Raw genomic sequence first — 20,857 nt, forward strand, 5'->3', positions numbered from 1 at the left:
TGTTTGCTGTACACAGTCGTATTTTCAAAGATTTATGGGTGTTTAAAAGCTTAAACGTGTATTAAGAGATACTTTTTCTATATTCAAAGTGAACCAAATGACTCCTGGTTGTGTTGTAGGGTCTTGTGCTGCTGACACCACTGAGAATCCACATCCAGCTGTCAAAACCAAAACATTGTTCCTTTGTTTAACACTGGACAGCTGCTCCCAGCACAGGAGCTCACACAAGTTAGCTGCAAGCTACCCCCTGGTGCTAAATGGACTCAGGCTAAAGTAAACATTTAGCAAGCCCAAAGAGATTCAGAGTTTGTGTCAGTACTTGGCAGAACCTAATTGGAACAAAAAGATGAGTGAAAATTGACCAGCGGTCAGAGTGACACATGTTGCTCTGTTTAAGCTGTCGGAGGTCTCAGATGTGGAACTCACTGACCTTTCTTAAAACGTAGTTTTATCCTAAGGCTCTTTCTTAATTGATCCCATTTATTCTTACGATGTAAGTGTTTTGTTGTTCATATCTTACAGTTTTGGATCTTAGTTTACTGTATTTTTCCATTGTAAATTACTTTGCAACCTTGTTGTTGAAACGAGATATAACAAAAATAACCTTCTTTTAAACCATATCTTTAAAAAGACAATTGTTTCGTAACAAATTAGCTGCAACAACTTGACAGGAAATTCGGCTGTTATGTAAGTTTACTTTTGAGTCATTCTGCTCCCTAGTGGTAAAATTGTTTAATGCTATGATCTTTTAAAGATCTGTGACTAATTCTGTGCTGAATCCCACTGATCTGCTGCTCAAGAAGTAGGAGGAAAGGAACTGAGATAAGTGTTTGTATCTTTGATCAGGTTGGAGATGTGGTGGAGGTGGAGGAGGATGAGACCTTTCCCTGTGATTTAATACTGCTGCAGTCTAGTCGAGACGATGGCACATGTTTCGTTACCACTGCAAGTCTGGATGGAGAGTCCAACCATAAAGTAAGAAGGAACGCTCTGCTGTTGTATCTCTGTCATAACACAGTGGTTAGTTTGTATATATTGTAAGCATTTTAAGTGACGTGCTTATCAGGAAAAGGGAAGTGTATGTAGATTTATAGTTGTTATTCAACAGTTACTGCCTATTTCTAAACACACTTGTCTAAATATATATCTTATCTTCTGAATTATTAATTGACTAGTTCTTAGTCAATTAGTACACATTTCAATTTCTCTCACTATATATAGGGGGTGACAAATTAAAGGTAATCCTAACTTGAAGTTACTTTGTAAAATATTGGGCCACCATAATAATCAGACTGAATTATGATTTAATTTGATTTCATTGACTTAGCCCGACATTGTTTTTTTCCAAACCAGTAGTGATGAATCTGCCCCATCAGCATCATTGTCAAGTGACACAAAAGCTATTGTGATGGTTGCTCGGAGAATTTCGCTGAGAGATGTTATTAAATAACATTTAGCCACTCAGTCTGGCAATCCTTCTCCCCCCTGCTGTTGCGTTTATGTCCCAACACCCCTGTTGTATGAATCTCCTGCCTCCCCAAGTGGTTGCCAGTTTGTTGCACTAACGTTGCAAACGCTGGCTAACAATAGCGATGTCAGTGCTAGTTAGCCAACATTAGGGCAGTGCAATATACTCACGCATACTGTAGAACTCGGCCATTTAAAAAGAATTTCAACAAATTGGCAACTTCCAAGAGTCTTGATGCTGAAAAAATGCCAAATAATTGGTCTAGATAAAAGTGTTGTTACCATAACATTTTAATGCTTTTCACATTGATCATATACATGCTGATTTGTTATTACTGTATGTCGACTTACAACAACTAGTTAATCTTATACAGGCTTATTAATAGTTTTTGTGGACATTTTTGCTGCAATTTTGTTTGAACAGGATATCCCCACAATGCCAGAAAGTAACAAAGTTAATTTACTAAGTTATGTACAATTTTGAAGTACTCTACCTGAAAATTTCCAATTGAAGCTAGTTCTATTTTGTGACATTTAAGGTAAATATAGTACTTGTTATTTCACTACATTTATTTGACTGATACAGTTGATAATATAATCATTTACTTTTCACTGATAAAGATTAAACCAATAGTTCCCAACCTTGTATGCTTATAAGCCCTTACAATTAGCAATGTTTTGTTGGGGCCCTTTCTCGCAATTCAAATGTCAGTGAGTTATTAATAGTAAGTGATTTCCCCTTTAAACTTCTCAGTTTCATTTTGATAACGGTTCGAGGCTCCAAAAGCCACGTCTATCAAGTCGGTCAAAGATCTCCCACAGGTGTTTAACTGGGTTAAGATCTGGAATATGAAGGTCGTAGCCTATTAGTCACATCATTTCCAAATCATCAACCCACTCAAGTTACCCATCATGCATTTCCATTTTTAACTGCCCGTTTCTCCGATCATTTACTCAGGTTTTTCTTTAATTTGTCAACCATCTGTACCTAACAGTTAGTGAGTGAAGTTTTATTTATCAGCCTGCATTTTAAAAAAGGCTCTTGTCTAGTTCCTCAGAAATATGTAGTTTATGCTCAAGTGGGATTCAAGGATTCTGGGAATCTTTTGTTTTTTCATTTTCCTGTAGTGCTTGTGTGTGAGAGGAAGGGGAAGGCTAAAATTATCAGTTGACCTGAGCCAGCGAATGCTCACCCTCTGTCTGTCTCTGCCTCTCCCACTTGTACAGACACACTACACAGTACCAGACACAGAGAAGGACCTGGAATCTCTCTACGCCGCCATCGAGTGTGAACAGCCGCAGCCTGACCTTTACAAGTAGGCGCTCATGATGGTGCCCCAACAAGTTTACACCACCAGCATGCATTGCCTGTGGTTTGTTGGGAGGTGGATTAACTCAATGCCAGTTGAAAATGTCCTAAGTGACTGTAATATTAACATGTCGATTGTTAAGTGGAGATGTTTTGGCAAGCCAACCTGTATTATTGGTTGGTTTTATTTTAGGAATAGTGAAAGTATGCCTGGTATGCTCAAAGTAGTTCTACTTAGTTGATTAGTATTCACATGAAGGCATCTCAGTTCAGTCAACACACAGCCTGTGGCTCCCCCTTGGGGCATGGAGTTGGAATAGTGTCATTTAGCCATGCATCAGAATGGTGTTTGAGACGTGCTAAGTAAGCTATGGTGCCAAATACTTGCTATTCGTTGTCAATAAAACTGACAGCGTGCTGCTGGCTAATCACCAGTAATTAGCTGGCTCCCAAACCTCTGCAACTGATTTTAGGTCAGTGAGTACTTACAGTTCTGTAAAGTAAATGGACTCGGCATGGATTTGGACTCCTCAAGTTCAAATCCACTCTAGTATTTAGAGGTTGAAGACTGTGCAAAACAATTGTCACATGTACTTTTTTCCTGAGCGTGTATGTAATTTTTTTCCAGGTTTGTCGGCCGTATGCACATTGACAGAAACAATCAGGAGCCTGCAGTGAGGTGAGAGCACTCATGCACAACTCTCTCAGCCCACTTAAAGTGAGCGCTAAATCAAAACATAGTTGCTTAAGCACTCATTTGTTTCCCTTTGCATCACCAACAAATCATTATTCGATTGATCCTTCATTGCAAACGCGCATTAAAATTAAAACAGGCTGGCATTGCTTCAGCCGCTGCTTCCAAAGCACTCCCACAGGCATTTATCATTGACTGCTTTTGTAATGGCCATATAAACAAATGCCAGTGTCCTTCTCAAGAACACTGGGACCGGTGTAAGCCCAGACTGCAGTCATACTGTGTATTGTCACTGAGTATTTTAGAGTGGATGCCAGCTTGCCTGCCAGGTTTCCATTTAAAGAATGTAGTGTGAGTGTGTGCACTGCACAGCTTCTGACTAAATTGTCTGATCTACTGATGGGATTGTGCAGATCTTTGGGCCCAGAAAACCTTCTGCTGAAAGGGGCAACTTTAAAGAACACTCAGAAAATCTGTGGTAAGTAAAACGGTATTGCCTTCATTGCATAACTTGCATTATTGATGGTTAGCTCAGTATCTCAAAAGCTATTCTGTCATCTTCTCTTCCTTTTGTTTTTTGAAGGTGTTGCAGTTTACACTGGCATGGAGACAAAGATGGCGCTCAACTACCAGGGCAAGTCTCAGAAACGCTCTGCTGTGGAGAAGTAAGTTTAGAGGAAATGCTGTAATCATGTTGAAAACACGGAACATTCCTTTGCTACACACTGACTTGATTTCTTCTGTTTTCAGGTCGATCAATGCCTTCCTTCTGGTTTACCTTTGCATACTGGTGAGCAAGGCCCTAGTGTGCACTACGCTTAAGTATGTTTGGCAGAGTGAGCCCGGACAGGATGAGCCTTGGTACAATGAGAAAACCCAGAGAGAGAAGGACACCAACCGGGTGAGAACACATTAAAGCAATCTGCCTGCCCTTGTTATCATGAGAATGAACTGTGAGTTAAAGATGTAGATGTCAACATTCCTGTATTGAAATGCCAAAATGACTTTTGGTATATATTCTGAGGTGTGTGTTTACATTATCCTAAATGTTCCCAAATACGTGAACGTATGTTTCACTCGGTCACCAAAAGTGACAAAATGTAACAGAAATAAACCTTTAATACTTATATTAAATAATACTAATCATGAACGTGTCACACGGAGTCCAGCCTGATTAACAACATTGGTTGTTTTACAATAAAGACAACAACTCCCATGAACCCACGCCACTTCACAGTGTCATCAAACAATGCCCTTTGTTTTCATTGTTTTCATTGCAAGACCTGTGGCGGCAGAATTTACATACTGTGCCTTTAAGTGGACTCAGATAGACATCAATACAGTCCAACTGTGTCTGTATGAAAAATTGTGAAAACCGAGAACAACAATGTAAGCTTAATGATTTGCTTAAGGGAATTAACTGCAGAAATGCATGTCTAGAAGAATAGCCAATAGGTCTTTATAGCACAGCATCAGTGCGCTACAATTTGGGTATTGCAAGTGTGTTACTCTACCAAGAAGGCCTCTGTTAATACCCTGTGGAGGATTGTGGTTGTAACTTTGTGGTTCACAGTTCCATTGTGTTAAAGTGTTTTACAAGCCCTGGCCTCCTCTGATCCACACTAATAAAACTCTTCTCAGCAAAATGGCCGCTGTGGACCCTACATCATGACATGCTCCATTTCATTGGCTGTTAACCCTCGAGACTCAATAAACCTTGAACATTGAGATACAACCTTATGATTACCATCATGTTTTCGTATTAGTTGTTTTGATAGTTTAACGCCACTGGTTTCATTCTAAGCACGTCATGTTTTGTGTGTTATGCATACAAAGTGCATTGTACACCAGCGGGTTGTCAAAACTAAGAAGACAAATGGTGCAATATCTGATGGCCAGCTAAGACAAAACATTTAAATATCTGTCTGTGTTCTAATGTTTTCCCCCCCAACAGTACCTAAAGATGTTCACCGACTTCCTGTCCTTCATGGTGCTCTTCAACTTCATCATTCCGGTGTCCATGTATGTGACCGTTGAGATGCAGAAGTTTTTGGGATCCTTTTTCATCACATGGGACAAGGACTTCTTTGACCCTGAAATCAAGGAGGGGGCGCTGGTCAACACCTCAGACCTCAATGAGGAGCTGGGACAGGTCAGGATATTGGACAAAATTAAATTAAAAACATTTTAATGGCAGAAATGAATGCAAGTTGAGTAGTTGTCTGTGAAGAATAGATAACCCTTTACTGATCTGCCAGAGAGAACATTTGTGTGTTAAAACAGCACAAAGACAGAAATATGTACAGATCAGTAGAAAGGTCAAGACCAAGTCATAATGAAGTCCGTCCTGACTCCGATTTTCGTGATTGAATGGATTCACGTTAATGATATTGTGATATCTATAAAAAAAAAAACGGGTGAAAAAATGCCATCAGTCAATTTTATCTTTAACATTTATTTTTTACGTTTTGTCTCCTCTTTGGTCAGTGAAAAACACTCATAATACAATTGTTGGGAGGTGGAGAGAGTCTGTAACCATAACTGTACAAAAGCATACAGTTACACTAAATCAATAGTGTAAAGGCGATCCGATGAAGTGATGAAGAAAAGGTGTGATATTTAATTTCTTTAATATCAGGGTTACTGTCAATACTGATATGAGCAGCGTTATAAAAACAGCAGTTTGGCTGTGCTGCAGTTTTTCAACTTCAGACTCAAACAGCGCCTCTGTAAATCAGTCACACTTGGTTTGCCAGATGATTACTTCAATTAAAGGTGATGCTTCGTTAAACTGATTAATGCGTTGTAATTCTTTCAGCGCGTAATGGCCTCATCTTATTGTTGGAACCTGTTAAATGGGCAACTGATTTTCTTTTTTTATGGCTTTGGAAGAGACTGTCATGTATTTTTATCGCATTGCCTGCAGGTAGAGTATGTTTTCACCGACAAGACTGGGACCCTCACTCAGAATAACATGGAGTTCATCGAGTGCTGCATCGACGGATTCCAGTACAAGTACCGGGATGCGAGCTCGGAGCTGGACGGATTCTGTGTCACAGATGGACCTGTGAGCAAACTGCAGCAGAAAGCTGGCAGGGTGGGTGTTGTGGTGTCCCTCCATCTGTTGTAAAAGTCACACGAGCGGCAACATATGGCCATTACATAGCTCGCTGCTCAGAAAGACCCTTCATAGGTCACCCATATACACTCTCCTTGACATGTTAGCATAAGTACTCAACATGGAGGGGGAGCAAAGTGGATGTGTGCTGTTGACACGAACACCTGATAACACTGACAGACTGTTGTGCTTCAACATGCGCGTTGATAAGAAGTCAATTTAGACAGATGGCAGTAAATCAGGGCTTTATTTATCTTCAGCTTCTGTTTATGGCTCTGTGTGGGGCTGTGAATTAATAAATTTTTATCTAGTGGTTGTTTATTATTTTTTTTTATATATTCAGCAATTTACAATCTTATTTTATCTTATTTAACTGTACTAAGCTGTCTTCATGTTGTGCTATTAGGAGAAGGAAGAGCTGTTTCTGCGTGCCCTGTGTCTGTGCCACACAGTCCAGGTGAAGGAGTCTACAGAGCAGGGTCAAGGCCAGAGGGACGGGCTGGTGGACCAGGTGGATGGCTTAGGGGTGGATGGAGAGGTGATTCATCCTCCACAGGAGCAGAGAGGCTTTATAGCCTCCTCACCTGATGAGGTTGCTCTTGTCAAGGGTGCCATGAGGTGAGAGATAACTGTCATGACTCAGTAAGTTGGACCGACAATGTATTGATTGGTCAAAGAGCAAGTGCGTTGTCTGAATATGAATAGAAGCACGATTCCAAAGGCACTGTGACATGATATCGCTATTAAAGTTGAAAATCAATTAAATTGATATGGTAAAACATTAAACATGTTGGCTTTGTACTGTTTTTAAATGTGTAATTTGTCAAAGAGGAATACCAAATTCACAACTTTAGATTTTTAATTTTTAGAGTTGGTTGTATTACAGACTATTTTAAGAATCCTAAAGGTTATTAATGTCATTATAACATTTATTCATATAGCCTTTAGGTGGAATAAAGTGCTCATATGTGGTGATTTGTCTCCATCTGCAGGTATGGCTTTACATTTCTGGGTCTCGAAAGTAAAAGCATGAAAATTCTCAACAGGAACAATGACATTGAATTGTGAGTCACTAATTACTAAGACATTTTTGTTTTATTCATATTTTTCTGTTTACATTTGTGCTACAACTTCTATTTTAATTCCGTTGTGTTCTTCCCAAAGGTATGAACTGCTTCACGTGCTGAACTTTGACCCCGTGAGAAGGCGAATGAGTGTAATAGTCAGATCCAAATCAGGTGAGCTTGACTGTTCGTGCAATAACCCTGACAGTGAGTGTGATTTAGCGCTGGTCTTCAGCCCTCACCGAGCCGTGTGTTTGTTTGCGTCCAGGCGACACCTTGCTCTTCTGTAAGGGAGCTGATTCTTCCATCTTTCCACGCGTCAGACAGGAGGAGGTTGAAAGGATACGCATGAATGTGGAGCGCAATGCAACAGTGGGTGACATTAGCAAATTGCCTCTCCAAATCGACTTGTTCCTGTTTCAAATATGAATTATATTATTCAAGCGTCAAAGACTGTTGTGCGTCATTTGTTGTAACACTGTGTGTGTTTTTTTTGTTCAGGAGGGCTACCGGACATTGTGTGTGGCCTACAAAATTCTCAGTGCGGAGGAGTACGCTCAGGCAGATGCAGGATTGAGGGAAGCGAGACTGGCTCTGCAGGACAGAGAGGAGAGGCTCATGACTGTTTACAACCAAGTGGAGACTGGCATGAGTCTAATAGGAGCCACTGCTGTCGAAGATCGGTGGGTGCTAACACAACATAGTCACAGAGCTCTCATCTTGCTTTTTTCTAATCTTGCTGTTGTCCTATTGCTACCATGCCTCTCATGCCTCTCAGTCACCTGCTTAAGTAAAGAAATTTCTGATTACACCTGAAATTGACAAGAGAAGCCAAAAGGTTGCCAGAAATAAACAGTGTGCCATAAACAGACTTATTGATTCTTGAAATACAGCGTCACTGTTTTCTGGTTGCCACTGTGTTCTGTTGCTGTAATGAAATATTCATTCTTCCTTTGTACTGACTATCTATTTTTTATGCAACCATAACATTTCCTGGAGCTGTTTCATAGCAGAGATCTTTTATTCACATGTTTCCTGCTTCATTCCTTTTGCCACATGTCACCAGATTCCTGGTATTGTTTTGTTCAGTATGACAAATTCAATCCCACTTGACAGCCAGCAGTCTCTTTTTATTTCTTCAATTCTAAGCTCACACCGCCATCTTGTGGTCGACATTGGGTACTCCAAAGTCCATGATTTGAGAAGAGGCAATTACCGTATTCAGTATTTTGCCCAACTTCAGATATGCTGCTGCTTCAACCCACTAGACTCAGATTTACTACTGGAGATCCTAATGACACTCGCCACTCTATTTTATCCCCTCCATACCATCTATGCTGGACTGGACCACAGAACCATATCAAACTGACTTTAATGTCAGAACTGTGCATTATTACCAAAAATGTGTGTGTCACAGTTAGGACCACAATTGTGACACCTGTCGAGGCGGAGACTCTTTTTGTCTTTCTAACCTCATTTGCACTGAAAAAACAACCACATCTGTCAAGTTTTTGTTTCATTAAACATTTCCCTTTTCTGTAATACCATTCACCAAATATACTGTGAAATTTAACCTTACCTGACCTGATGTCTGTGATCTTCGTGAACTGTTTGGCATTCTTTTTCTGATTTCCTGGAGAAAGTGTTATAATAGTTTGTTCGTATGATTTCTTTCCCTCAGGCTCCAAGAGGAGGCAGCAGAGACCATGGAGGCACTGCAGGGGGCAGGCATTAAGGTTTGGGTCCTAACAGGGGACAAGATGGAGACAGCAAAGTCCACCTGTTATGCTTGTAGATTGTTCCAGAGGAATACAGAGCTGCTGGAGCTGACGGTGCGGACTCTGGAGGATGGGCAGCCGAGCCGTGAACAACGACTACATGACCTTTTGGTAGAGTACCACAAGAAGGCTGTACAGGATGCACCACCAGTTAAGGCAGGCGTCACCAGGTTGGTATCTTGACTTGGATGATGTGAGGTTTTTTTACGTGATGCTTTGAATCTCATCAATGATTAAACCCTGTTCTGTTTTGTAGGAGCTGGTCTTCTGCAGGCCATGACTACGGTTTTATCATAGATGGAGCCACTCTGTCGATGGTGCTCAACTCCTCCTCCGAATCCAACTCGAATAGCTACAAGAACCTGTTTCTGCAGATCTGTCAAAACTGCACATCTGTGCTCTGCTGCCGCATGGCTCCTCTACAGAAGGCGCAGGTCAGAACCAACAGTTGAAAATAAATCCAATTGAATAATAACTTATTTTCAGATTTTTTTTAAATGACCTTTTTGTCTTGCACCGTCTTCAGATAGTCAAGCTGGTGAAGAACTCTAAAGGCAGCCCCATCACCCTTTCCATTGGAGATGGCGCCAATGATGTCAGCATGATTTTGGAAGCCCATGTTGGCATTGGTAAGAAATCTCATTCCAAAGCCGACCGAACAGATCTCTAATTGTCGTGCCAACCATTTGATTTGTTTGTGATATTTGTTCTCTGTGTTTCAGGTATCAAGGGTAAAGAGGGTCGACAGGCAGTGAGGAACAGTGATTATGCCATCCCCAAACTCAAGCACCTCAAGAAACTTCTGTTGGCTCATGGGCATCTCTACTACGTTCGCATTGCACACCTGGTGCAATACTTCTTTTACAAGGTACGCTGCTGTCACATTGCCTTCTTATCATTCCTCAGGCTGAGAAGTTATTGTGGGTTTTAGCAAAGCCTGTATTTCCCAAACAAACCCACACACTAACTTGATATGAGGATTATGAGGTAAAGAGACAGATTTGACAGAATCAATCCTCTTAAGTTAAACAGATTTTTAGGTTGAACTCGGGTTAATGTATTTGTGCCTACAATACAAGCACAGAAGAGCATGTGATTGCATTTGATGTTCTTTGATGTGTTTGTGCTTCAGTGTGAGCCTGTTCTCTTTCTCTCCCTGCCTGCAGAACCTTTGCTTCATCTTACCTCAGTTTTTGTACCAGTTCTTCTGTGGCTATTCACAGCAAGTGAGTATGTCCTGAGGCCCTTTGAGGTTCAAAAGATGTACTGAACATGAAAGGAGGCAGTGTCTCTTGAATCCACACGTCCCCGTCCTCCTGAATTCCTGACTGTCCCTCAGACTGTCCCTCCCTTACTGCCCCTTGCTATGTTTATATTTGACTTGGACTCCATATCACTGTTAAGATATTACAGTCATGGGTAACAGACTCATACCAGCAATGTCTTAGCAGTAGATTTTCAGGTATGGATTAGATGGCCTGATTGCAGTACAGAACACGTTGATGAATTCACTTGGTTTATTAGAAATAAGACAATATTAAGAAGTATCTGTGGATTTGGACTGTTTTATGTTGCTGTGTTCATTTAAAACTGATCCTGACATAGAAATATTTGTTATTTACTGCACAGATAACGTTATCGTCAATTTTGATATAATAAATTATGTTTTTGTTATGTGTGTTTGTTCGAGGTGAGGGAAAATATTTTATTCTCCCTCATGCCACATGGTCCCTGACACAGATCTTCCATAAGTACATGGAAGATGTATACGCTTGCTTATACAGTATGTATGTGCAAGTTTGTTGGTGTGTATGAGCTTTGTCCTTTCCATGATATTAACCCCTGGTTGCCCCCGTCCTCCCTCCTCCTCCTCCTCCTCCTCCTCCTCCACCCTTACCAACCCTACCCCCTTCACTCCCCTCCTGCTCCCATCCTACCCAGCCCCTGTATGACGCGGCCTATCTCACGATGTACAACATCTGCTTCACCTCTATGCCCATCCTGGCTTACAGCCTTTTGGAGCAGCACATCTGCATGGAGGTTCTGCTGGACAATGCCCCCCTCTACAGGTAAACCTGAGAATCTTCGCTTATATAGCTACTTCAGGTAGATGTATAATATTTGCTTGGTAAAGTTGCTTCCTTTAAGTAAATAGGACCAATATTTTTATAAACTGAGACTTCCATTTTTTTGGTTTTGATGTAGGGCTGCTGTTTGGGCAATTAGTTAATACTTAAGTGCCCAATCTTTATTTTGAACCTAAAGTTAAAAGAATTAATTAAAAAAAGAAAGAAAAACAAAAGAACTCCAGAAATGCACCAAAGCACAGACACAAAATAAAACCAAGTGTCACTGACTTTGTACATCTTTCTCTTTTTTACGACTTTCTTTAGAGAGATTGCTAAGAATGCCATGTTACGTTGGGGACCATTCGTCTACTGGACTTTTCTCGGAGTCTTCCATGGCCTGCTCTTCTTCTTTGGCGTTCGATTTTTGTTCAGTAACCCAGCACTGCAGGATAACGGCCAGGTTTGATTAATTCACCTTCAAAATGGGCACGACATCAAATGACTTAATTAAGCACTGTCTACTTAGTAAGCTTTCTCATTTGTCTTATTTAATGCAGGTTTTCGGGAACTGGTCATATGGAACCATCGTCTTCACTGTCCTTGTCTTCACTGTCACACTCAAGGTACAGTTAATCTTTGGAGCAGCCATTAGACATACGTTACTAAAGTTTGCAGCTCACAGAATGTTGAATTTGGCCAAGTGTGTTGGATATTTGATGTGTGCATTTAGTTATTTCTCTCTGTCACACTAGCTTGCTCTGGACACGCGACACTGGACATGGATCAACCACTTTGTAATCTGGGGCTCCCTGGCTTTCTACGTGTTTTTCAGCTTCTTCTGGGGAGGAATTATCTGGTTAGAAAACCACTCGAGACCAGTTATTTTCATTTCTGTTCAACTGTTGTTGCTCTCCCAGTCGGTGTTAAACAGTGTTCCCCTCTCCTGCAGGCCTTTCCTGAGGCAGCAGCGTTTGTACTTTGTGTTTGCCAACATGCTGAGCTCGGTGTCCGCCTGGCTGGTCATCATCTTGCTCATCCTGCTCAGCCTACTGCCAGAGATCCTGCTTGTGGTGTTCCGCAAACCCCGCGGGCCCCACGCTCGACAGGTACAGCTGAATCACACACAGACACACACGCACACACACACACACACACTCATTCTCTCTGCTCCCTTATTCTCTTCCTGTCTCTAAAGCATATAAAAGTATATAGGTTTATATATTTGAAAGTACATTTACAAAATCTCAGATTTACAGTGCTCAGATTTTTTTCACATCTATATTTGTTTTGACAATTTAACCATTTATTTCCTCAAGGGTTCGGTTGTTGTTAGTGGGGCCTATCCTTGATGTACTTTTTGGTGAAGTGAAATATGTGGGGAGGGTATAGTTACGAGAGGGATTTAAATCAAATCCTTTAAATTCGATTGGATTACTCTAAAGTGGCTATGAACTATTTTATATGAAGCAGAGTCCGACCTATGGATCAGTCGGACGATATTGGCCAGTGAACATGTGGCATATAAAAACTTTTTTTTTTCTTTCAAGAAATGAAAGTGCAGAAAAAGATGCTTGGGATAATTTACAATGACTAAAATCCTAGTGAATTTTGGTATTGGTGCACTGACCTCTTTTCAAGTTTATTGTTAAAATGTCCCTTATATTGGTATTGGCATAACCCCCAAAAATCTGGTAGTGGTCGGGCTCTGTTACAGAGCATCATTACAATATACTGTAGAGGATTGTTCGCCTCCACCAACAGTTTCCTATAAAATGTCTGTTTTTAGATCAAGAGGTGGAGATTGAGGGAACAGAATAATTTTTTTCTGAAAACACAATCACTTTTTTCCAGCTGGCATCCAAACACAGTCCACGATAGCGCCTATGACACATGAACTAACCGTCATGTGTTGTTTTATGTGATGGGCAGGGTTAATTCATTGCTTTAAAATCACATTTGATTGAAGAAAAGTCACAAAGCAGAAACATTGCCTTAGTGTTGCAGTTTACAGTATTTGTCATATAGCAAAATATAATAGAACTGTTCACACAGGATTATAAATGTATTTTATGTTTCATCCACTGCATCTTTAAAATCTGTCTTATATCCTTATCAGTTTTTTTTTGTTTTTTTTTTGCGAGTTGTTTGTATGGTTGGATTTCAGAGGAGACGATATCCCATTTTCTTCAGAAGACAACTTTCCCAGACATACTTTGTCATTAGCTCCCCATGAGGCTAATGTGTTTTATAAGCAGCTGGAAATGATTGGTGGAACAGGCTGTGCTTTTGGGTGCGTTCCACCCATGCTTTTTTTTTCTAATTGTGTCTAGACTTGTTTTATTTGGGAGAATCAATGAACCAAACCAAATGCTTTGCACATATTTGGAGGGAGTTGTGTAGCAGTTGTATAAAATTGACTTATTACAGTGTTTGTTTTTAAAGATGTTGTGTAGGTTGACAAAGAAGGATTTTTTTTCAAACATTAAAATGACAGTTTCTACTACAGGTGGTAAAGTATTACTGTCTAATATGCTGGCGTTTTATTTTAAAACACCCCCTTTAACCAACTTTATTTTCCTAACCAGTGTCTCGCTTCTGCACTTTCAAACATTCCTCCTGCTCTCTCTCAACCTTTTTATTTCTTCTTCTCTTCCTCTCTGGACCGACCTCCCGATAGATGAAACATCGGCTTCCTTCCTCGGGGACTTCTACTATCTTCATGTTGTCGCAGACCGCTAGCACTCACAGCTTCTCATGGAGTGACTGAGGTCTCTTTTTCTTTCTGTCAGCTCTGTAGTCTCCTTCCTGCGGAGTTTCTGTGTCTGCCAGTCTTGCTTGTTTCCAACCTGTTGTGTCCTTCCTCTCCCACTGTTAGATTCCTTCCTTACCCTCTAAAATAACCTGGGGTGGTGTTTTACAGTCCCCACTCGGGTGCATAGATGAGTCAGAAAATTTCAGATGATCTGTTGCATCAGGATTGCTATCCTTGGAGGGCTTCATCTTTAAACCCTGACTTGAGTGCTTTCCTTTAGATTTATGTTTATTAAATTGGAAGAAATTTGGGTTAGTGGGCTGGTGTGTGCCCAAAGTTGCCAGCAGTGTGGAGTAGAACTGGGTGTCCGTGCTGAAAACATGAAGTCAGTCCTCCATTCTTGTCTGTCCAGTTGTATCAGTGTCTTCCTCCCAGCTGCCTGTGCTGCTCCAATGCCTGCTGCCTTCGCATGTCAAGTCAGGTGAATGCAGCACGTCAAAGCAACCAGACTTACCTGCATGAGGCTCAAGTCAACAACCTCATCCTGGATCCTCACCACAAACCCTGCGGGCCACTGCATTTTGTCTGTGCGTTTGTGTGCGTGCGTTATATCGTACATGCTTTTGAGAAATGTGCAAGGATAGTAGCCCTGCATCAGTCTGGACCATTCAGCATAGAGTCGAGGCTGCGAGTAGGTGTCTGAAAAGGCACCTGGATTGATTTTCATTGTCCACCTGTCCAGTTTTAAAGTCTCTGTGTATGTATATGTTTGTTCCCTGTGTTTATGTGTATGTCTGTGTGCGAGGGAGAGAATAAGATGGAGAGAAAGAGAGAGGGGCGAAGTGTGTGTGTGTTTTGTCAGCGTAGTGATGTCATTGGTGTCTCTTGCCTCACCCTTCTAGAAGAAGCCGGCTCAGTCGAGCGTGGGGGGCAACCAGTCTCCCCGGTCTTCAGCCAGGCCTCTGCTCATGAGAACCTTTTCAGATGAGTCCAATACGATCATTTAAACAGGTACCAGCCTCAGCTTGAGGTCATTTAAGCCAATCAAAGACTCACTCCCCCAGCCAACCTCTCCAGCAGTTCTGGTCCCTAACTCTGAGTTTTAACAAGAGAATCAAAGGCTTAACAGGCATACAGGCCACATTCAACATGATCGAGTGTGTTCCTATGTGTTGTGTGAGCTGATATCGGCTGGCTGAAGAGATGCAGTTGTCAGACTCAAGTTTGTTTTCATTCAAAACAGTCAATCGGTGCACTTATTTGCGTAGCCTTAATTTGTGTAGACACATGCTCCTTTCAGCCTCCCTTTGGACGCCCAGCTTATATCACCTCATGCATGTGCTTTGAAAAACCCAATATTAAATGGTCATCTCATTTTTGGACCTGGTATGTCTGAGCGTGTTAAGGTGGTTCTGGTTTTTCCTGTACGACGGTGTAAAACTACAGAGGTGGTCTTTGATTATAACTGTCTGACATCCATGTGTTGTTTGAAGCGTGGTGTCTTGGTCGTGGTCGTTTCGTTCTGTGTGCATGATCAAACCTGTGTTGGTGGTTGCCGTCTGCTTACTCTCTTGGCAAACAATGGACCCTTTTTGTGAGCGCTGACCTTACCTCACTGCATGATGTGAAGGTGAACGCTGCTGCATCACATACAGGGGGTGACGATTTAATGAATGGAAACGTCACATTAGAACACGTGCCTCTGGACCACGTAAAGGTCGTCTTGGCAGCCATTCTAGACCATGTTAATCTTTCCATCTTTGACGGAAGCTGACAACAGCAGCGTCAAGCCAAACAAAATCGGAAATATAAACAATGAACACACTGAAAACCGACGAATAAGGAAACGGTTTAAGCCTGCATTCAATAAACACAAAAGACATCCTTTAAATGTATGTTTAGACACGTTTTTCACGTATGGCACGAATATCAAAAGCAAGTTAAAGTGCATCTCTACACCTCATTGGCCAATTGATATTGTATTTAATGTTAAGGTGTTTTCATTTTTTTGTCCACCCCCTGTAGATAAGTCTGAATGTCACACCCTCCCATCACTGTTGACCAGGGTCACCGTTATCTGTTGCTTAACAATAGCACCAGGCTTTTTTTTTTTTAACCCCAGCTTTCACTGTTTAACCTGCATTTCTATTCTCCCTGTAGCTGTCGGACGACGGCCTGCTACAAACATCCAGGTAAACCCCAGCGAGACAATCCTCACTGTATTTGTCCCTGCTGAGCTTCAACAGATCAGTAAACTTGGATGTAATTGGGTGCATTTCCTTTACTAATCTGCTTGTCTCTGGTGGCGGGGACGTGTGTTTTCAATCACCGCCTGTTCTCTGATGATATCTGACTATTAAGTGTCTCGTCCTCTTCCTCTCATTGGCACGAGCTCGTAATGGAAACGTGCTGAAGTCAAATCTGTCTGCTCGTGCTCTTCCAGATCGCAGCTGTCGCACCACTATCCTATAAGCACCTGAAGGAGCGCGAGTGAAGGGCAGCAACGGTGGCATCGGCCACCTTCAGGGTCCTGTGCCAGTCCAGTCAGAGCTGTCTGATGGAAAAAAAAAGGAGGAGAAGAAGAGGAGAGAAAAAAAGAAGAAGAAAAAGAGAGATGTGCTGACTGGGGGGGGGGAAGGGATAAAAAGGGGTTTAGCATTCTTTTTGATTCACGTGTCTCTGCTCCGTCCTTCTCTGCCCAACCCCGACAGCTCCTGACCCCCCACGCATGCCTGCAGAGCTGTGCCCTGCATTGTTTTTTAAAATATCTACTCAGATGACGGGCATGACTTTTTCTTTTTTTTTTACTTCTTTTCTTTTTTTTTTTTTTTTTTTTTTTTTTTAAGAATACTAGCTTACAAATGAATGCATACACGGCTGCCTTGTCAGTAGCTCTACCCAACTGCTGTGTTTTAACAGGCAGTTGTAATATCCACTCCAAGAATGGTTCACCTGCATGAATGAAGGCTCAAAGCAACGCTTCACTCCACTGATGTTCAGTCACTGTGTTCTGCAAATATTTTATTCACACATAACTACCCCATTCTCAACAGTTACAGGCTATTTTACTCTACGGTTACTGCGCTTTTTTTTTTTTTTCCTAACAGTTATTCTTTAAATGGTTATCATATGCTTCAGGAAATACAGTCATCCACAGGTCCAGGTTATTTAATAAAAAGTTACTGAAGGTGATTTCAGTTCTGCTCAGAGCAGCGAAGCAAATTGAACGGGTTTCTGATTTATTGATGATTGTGATCGTCTGTTTCCGCTGATGATTTCTCTGTTGTATAACGAGGTGTAAGAGGGGTTAGCGGAGGTCGTTTTACCTCTCAATCCAAAAAGTGCGCGTGTGTGTAAGACTGAGACATAGATTAGAGATTGTTAAACATATTTTTGGAGCGTGACCTAAATCTTCCAACCTCAGAGATAATTTAAGAGTCCATTTTAAGATGAGAAAATTAATATATGTGCTGTACTGTATATAGCTTAGAGATGTATGATCTGCTCAAAGCCAAAAAAAAAAAAAGACGAAACATAGCGCGATCCGATTCTGTCCACACTTAGTGTGACCTGAAGGTGACAAGTCAGTGTGTGTGCGTGTACGCCCGTGCGCTTGTGTGTTACAAAAGTGTGTAACAGCTGATTTTCTAGATGGGAAAAGCGCGTCGTGAAAAAAAACCAGGATTACTTGAACCTTGTCGATGTGTTTCGGTTTGACATTTCCTGCACTATTAAGGAAACTGGTTTCTTTATCGATGGTCACTAAGGCACATGGATATATGCCTGAGCACACACACACACACACACACACATCAGATAGACGAGAACAACACACGCACAATAACCACACACATAATCGCGCACATGCACTAAAGCCTGAATGAGGCATTTATGTTCATTACCCATTATCTAGTTTGTGTAACTTGTCTCGGGCAGGCTGATGTTGGAGTGTAAAGAAAATCAACTCCAGGCCTGCAGAGTCAGCAAAGTTAACGCCACTGTGAGGCTCGACGCTCCGTCTCCTTCCTTCTGTTTCTGGTCAAATCTGCTGACCGACAGGATGGTTTGGACCTTTTTTGTCCTTCTTTTCTTTAAAATCCTGTGTGTAGTGCTTCATACATTCCATGTTATCATGCCATGATTTCAAACACTTTTAGATACTGTTTTTTGAATATATTGTTCTTCTTTTTTTTTTTTTCTCCCACAAACATGTATTGTCTTTTTGACATATTTATTATAAGTGTACTTTTATTCACAAATATTATACTTTTATTACACAGATTCTTTTGTTGTTTTTTTCTAAGTGTGGAGAGTGGTCATCTTTGTGCCAGTTGAGTTATTCTGTGTTACTCCAGCCCTGGTGTGAGCCTGTGCCAATCTCATTTGATAGTCTTTGTCACATACACAAAGACAGGCAGCCCCCCCAATACACTCCCAACATCCCGAAATCAACCTCTGAACCGATACCACTCCTATCGCCAGGTTAGTTTAACACCCAGTACAAACTGATGAGTCATAACTCACTAAATATTTATGTTTTTTGTTACAGAATCAGTATTCTGTATGGTGATTTTAGAGTTCACTGCTTCATTGATCCGTGCTCTACAGAGGAGGATCAGGGCCAGTGTAAAAAAAAAAATAAAAAAAAAATAAATCTGAAAAATCTTTTTTCTTAGAATTCAGCAGAATTTCCAGTGGCCTTAATCCTCTTCTGTACTGCTCCAACAGTAACTCCAGTGCAGTACTTTCTACTGGCCTTATATTTAATCTCACTGACTCTAACATGATATATCTCCTACAGTGTATCTACAGAAGTCATAATGTCAATTGAGATTTTATACAACTAAGTTAATGTTGATTTGTTCATGCCTTTCAGCGTCATTTTCTACTGAGGCGGTCTGTTTTTCTGATGTTAGGATGGAGGAGGCTGTTCTTCACTCCAGACTGCACTGTGCCTGAGAACACTGGGTGTAAGCGGACGCACTGAGAGGGGCTGCCTGCTTTGTTAACAAAAGAAAAACCTTTAACTGACATCAGAGATGCTATTTTCAGAGCTTAAAAAAAAAAAAAAAAAAAAGAATTATAATTATCTTGGAATCTAACGTTTTGCCTGTCTAAATGAAAAGAATAAAATAATGGATTGTATTTTTAATGCAACCTTTTTCCAGCCACTTTTTCTAAGAAAATCAAAATGTACAAAAAAAAAAAAAAAAAGCACGAGAGGCTCTGTGGTTGTGGACGCTGTCTCTGTCTGTGAGGGTGGGGTGGAGGTCTTCAGGCACCTCAGCAGCCCTGCGTCATGCAGCAGGGACACCTCTCCACCTCCGGCCCTTTTGGGTTCTCCAGCCTCAACACTCCAAACCTCTAAGCTGAATGTACCTCTTTGAAACTAGTATATTCAAAACCTGAAGATTTTCTGTAATAAATCAGAATGTTTTGAAGATAAACCAAATGTCTCGAGGAGCTTTATTTACACCAGATCTGAGGTGGGGATGTGAATTTGTGGGCGGCTGGGAGTGTGCATGCGTGCGTGGGTGCGTGTTTTTGTGACCACACTAAGCAGATGCTGTGCGGTAATGAGATGGCTGAGAGGCTAAGCTGGATCAGCTGAGTGGCTGCGTATCAGGACGGCGCACTGCTGCTCTCTCCACCGCTCCATGTGTGGCCTCGCATTAAGAAAACATCAAGCACTGTGACTCAGAGTGCGGAGGGAGGCTTACATACACACATATATAGGTTCTCCCCACTCGAGTCTGTGCTGTTAACGAGTCCCCGAGCCACTCAGAGTAGCTGTGGGTTGAGCAGCAGGGAGTTGAGTTGAGAAAAGGGCTCTGTGTATCAGTATGTACACAATGACGCCCTTTCATATTTGTTCCTCTCTTTGAATGTGATTGTTGTGTATTAAAGGCTGTGCTTCGCATGGGCCAATCTTGTTGGCTGAGGGTGCGGGAGATTTTCATTTTTTCCTTTTTTACAATAGGGCCATTCTCCGCCGTGTGTGCCTCTATGTTTACGGTAAAGCTGGAGAAAGTGGGGAAGCCGAGCGTTGCAGCCAGACGGCCTAACAATCCCGTCTACTGTAGTACAGTCAGAGAACAGCTAGAGGAAGAGCATGAAAGAGTGTGAAGTGCGGGGAAGAGTTGGGAGGGAGTTGGCAGTGTGTCAGGAGTACACTCTTGAGCTCTGCACGGTGCAGAGCTGACGCACTACAGCTCAGAGAGAGAGAGAGAGGCAGGGAGGGAGGGGCGACAGAGAGACAGACAGCAGTGGCCAGATGGAGCCCTGTTTGTTTTGAAGTAGCTGACTGCTGTTGAGAGCAGGACTAGTGTGTGTGTATGTGTACGTGTATGTGTGTGTGATAAGGGGGAGGAAGCACATCACATCCAGGACAGCAAACCACTGTTTTCTGCTTATGTGGACAGATATTCTGTTGCTGCTCAGTGTGGAGGCACTCTATGCAGCTCAAGGTCAGGAAGATCCAGCAGCAGCAGCAGCCTCAGGGAACCGTCCCATCTGGATCCTGGGACCCGCAGAGGCAGGTGGACACGAGTTTCCCCGGCTGCAGCTCCCAGCCTCAGTATAGGGACACTATGCAGGGCTATAGGA

At 41.8% G+C, this 20,857-nt stretch overlaps 1 protein-coding gene across 10 annotated transcripts in view; it reads left to right on the forward strand.

The window, feature by feature from the left end:
* Nucleotides 1-19,698, forward strand: part of atp11c (ATPase phospholipid transporting 11C (ATP11C blood group)) — a 47,529-nt gene extending 27,831 nt beyond the window's left edge. For 2 of the 10 annotated variants that reach the window (XM_030396221.1, XM_030396219.1), the window contains exons 6-31: nt 847-975; nt 2,695-2,783; nt 3,405-3,455; nt 3,884-3,948; nt 4,054-4,135; nt 4,221-4,371; nt 5,425-5,622; nt 6,397-6,567; nt 6,995-7,206; nt 7,581-7,652; nt 7,753-7,826; nt 7,921-8,024; nt 8,154-8,335; nt 9,334-9,600; nt 9,687-9,864; nt 9,957-10,059; nt 10,153-10,298; nt 10,597-10,656; nt 11,372-11,499; nt 11,824-11,959; nt 12,057-12,122; nt 12,252-12,355; nt 12,449-12,605; nt 15,154-15,262; nt 16,412-16,443; nt 16,695-19,698. In XM_030396221.1, coding sequence (XP_030252081.1) covers nt 847-975; nt 2,695-2,783; nt 3,405-3,455; nt 3,884-3,948; nt 4,054-4,135; nt 4,221-4,371; nt 5,425-5,622; nt 6,397-6,567; nt 6,995-7,206; nt 7,581-7,652; nt 7,753-7,826; nt 7,921-8,024; nt 8,154-8,335; nt 9,334-9,600; nt 9,687-9,864; nt 9,957-10,059; nt 10,153-10,298; nt 10,597-10,656; nt 11,372-11,499; nt 11,824-11,959; nt 12,057-12,122; nt 12,252-12,355; nt 12,449-12,605; nt 15,154-15,258 — 3,030 coding nt within the window. In that variant the 3' untranslated portion in view covers nt 15,259-15,262; nt 16,412-16,443; nt 16,695-19,698. Of the gene's footprint in view, nt 1-846; nt 976-2,694; nt 2,784-3,404; nt 3,456-3,883; nt 3,949-4,053; nt 4,136-4,220; nt 4,372-5,424; nt 5,623-6,396; nt 6,568-6,994; nt 7,207-7,580; nt 7,653-7,752; nt 7,827-7,920; nt 8,025-8,153; nt 8,336-9,333; nt 9,601-9,686; nt 9,865-9,956; nt 10,060-10,152; nt 10,299-10,596; nt 10,657-11,371; nt 11,500-11,823; nt 11,960-12,056; nt 12,123-12,251; nt 12,356-12,448; nt 12,606-14,176; nt 14,268-15,153; nt 15,263-16,411; nt 16,444-16,694 lie in introns of those variants that run through there. The other 8 variants (XR_003981434.1, XM_030396224.1, XM_030396222.1 and 5 more) reach the window with 8 other exon arrangements.
* Nucleotides 19,699-20,857: the final 1,159 nt, after the last annotated feature.

Source organism: Sparus aurata, chromosome 18 (assembly GCF_900880675.1).
Source record: "Sparus aurata chromosome 18, fSpaAur1.1, whole genome shotgun sequence".
In the NCBI taxonomy this organism is placed as follows: Eukaryota; Metazoa; Chordata; class Actinopteri; order Spariformes; family Sparidae; genus Sparus; species Sparus aurata.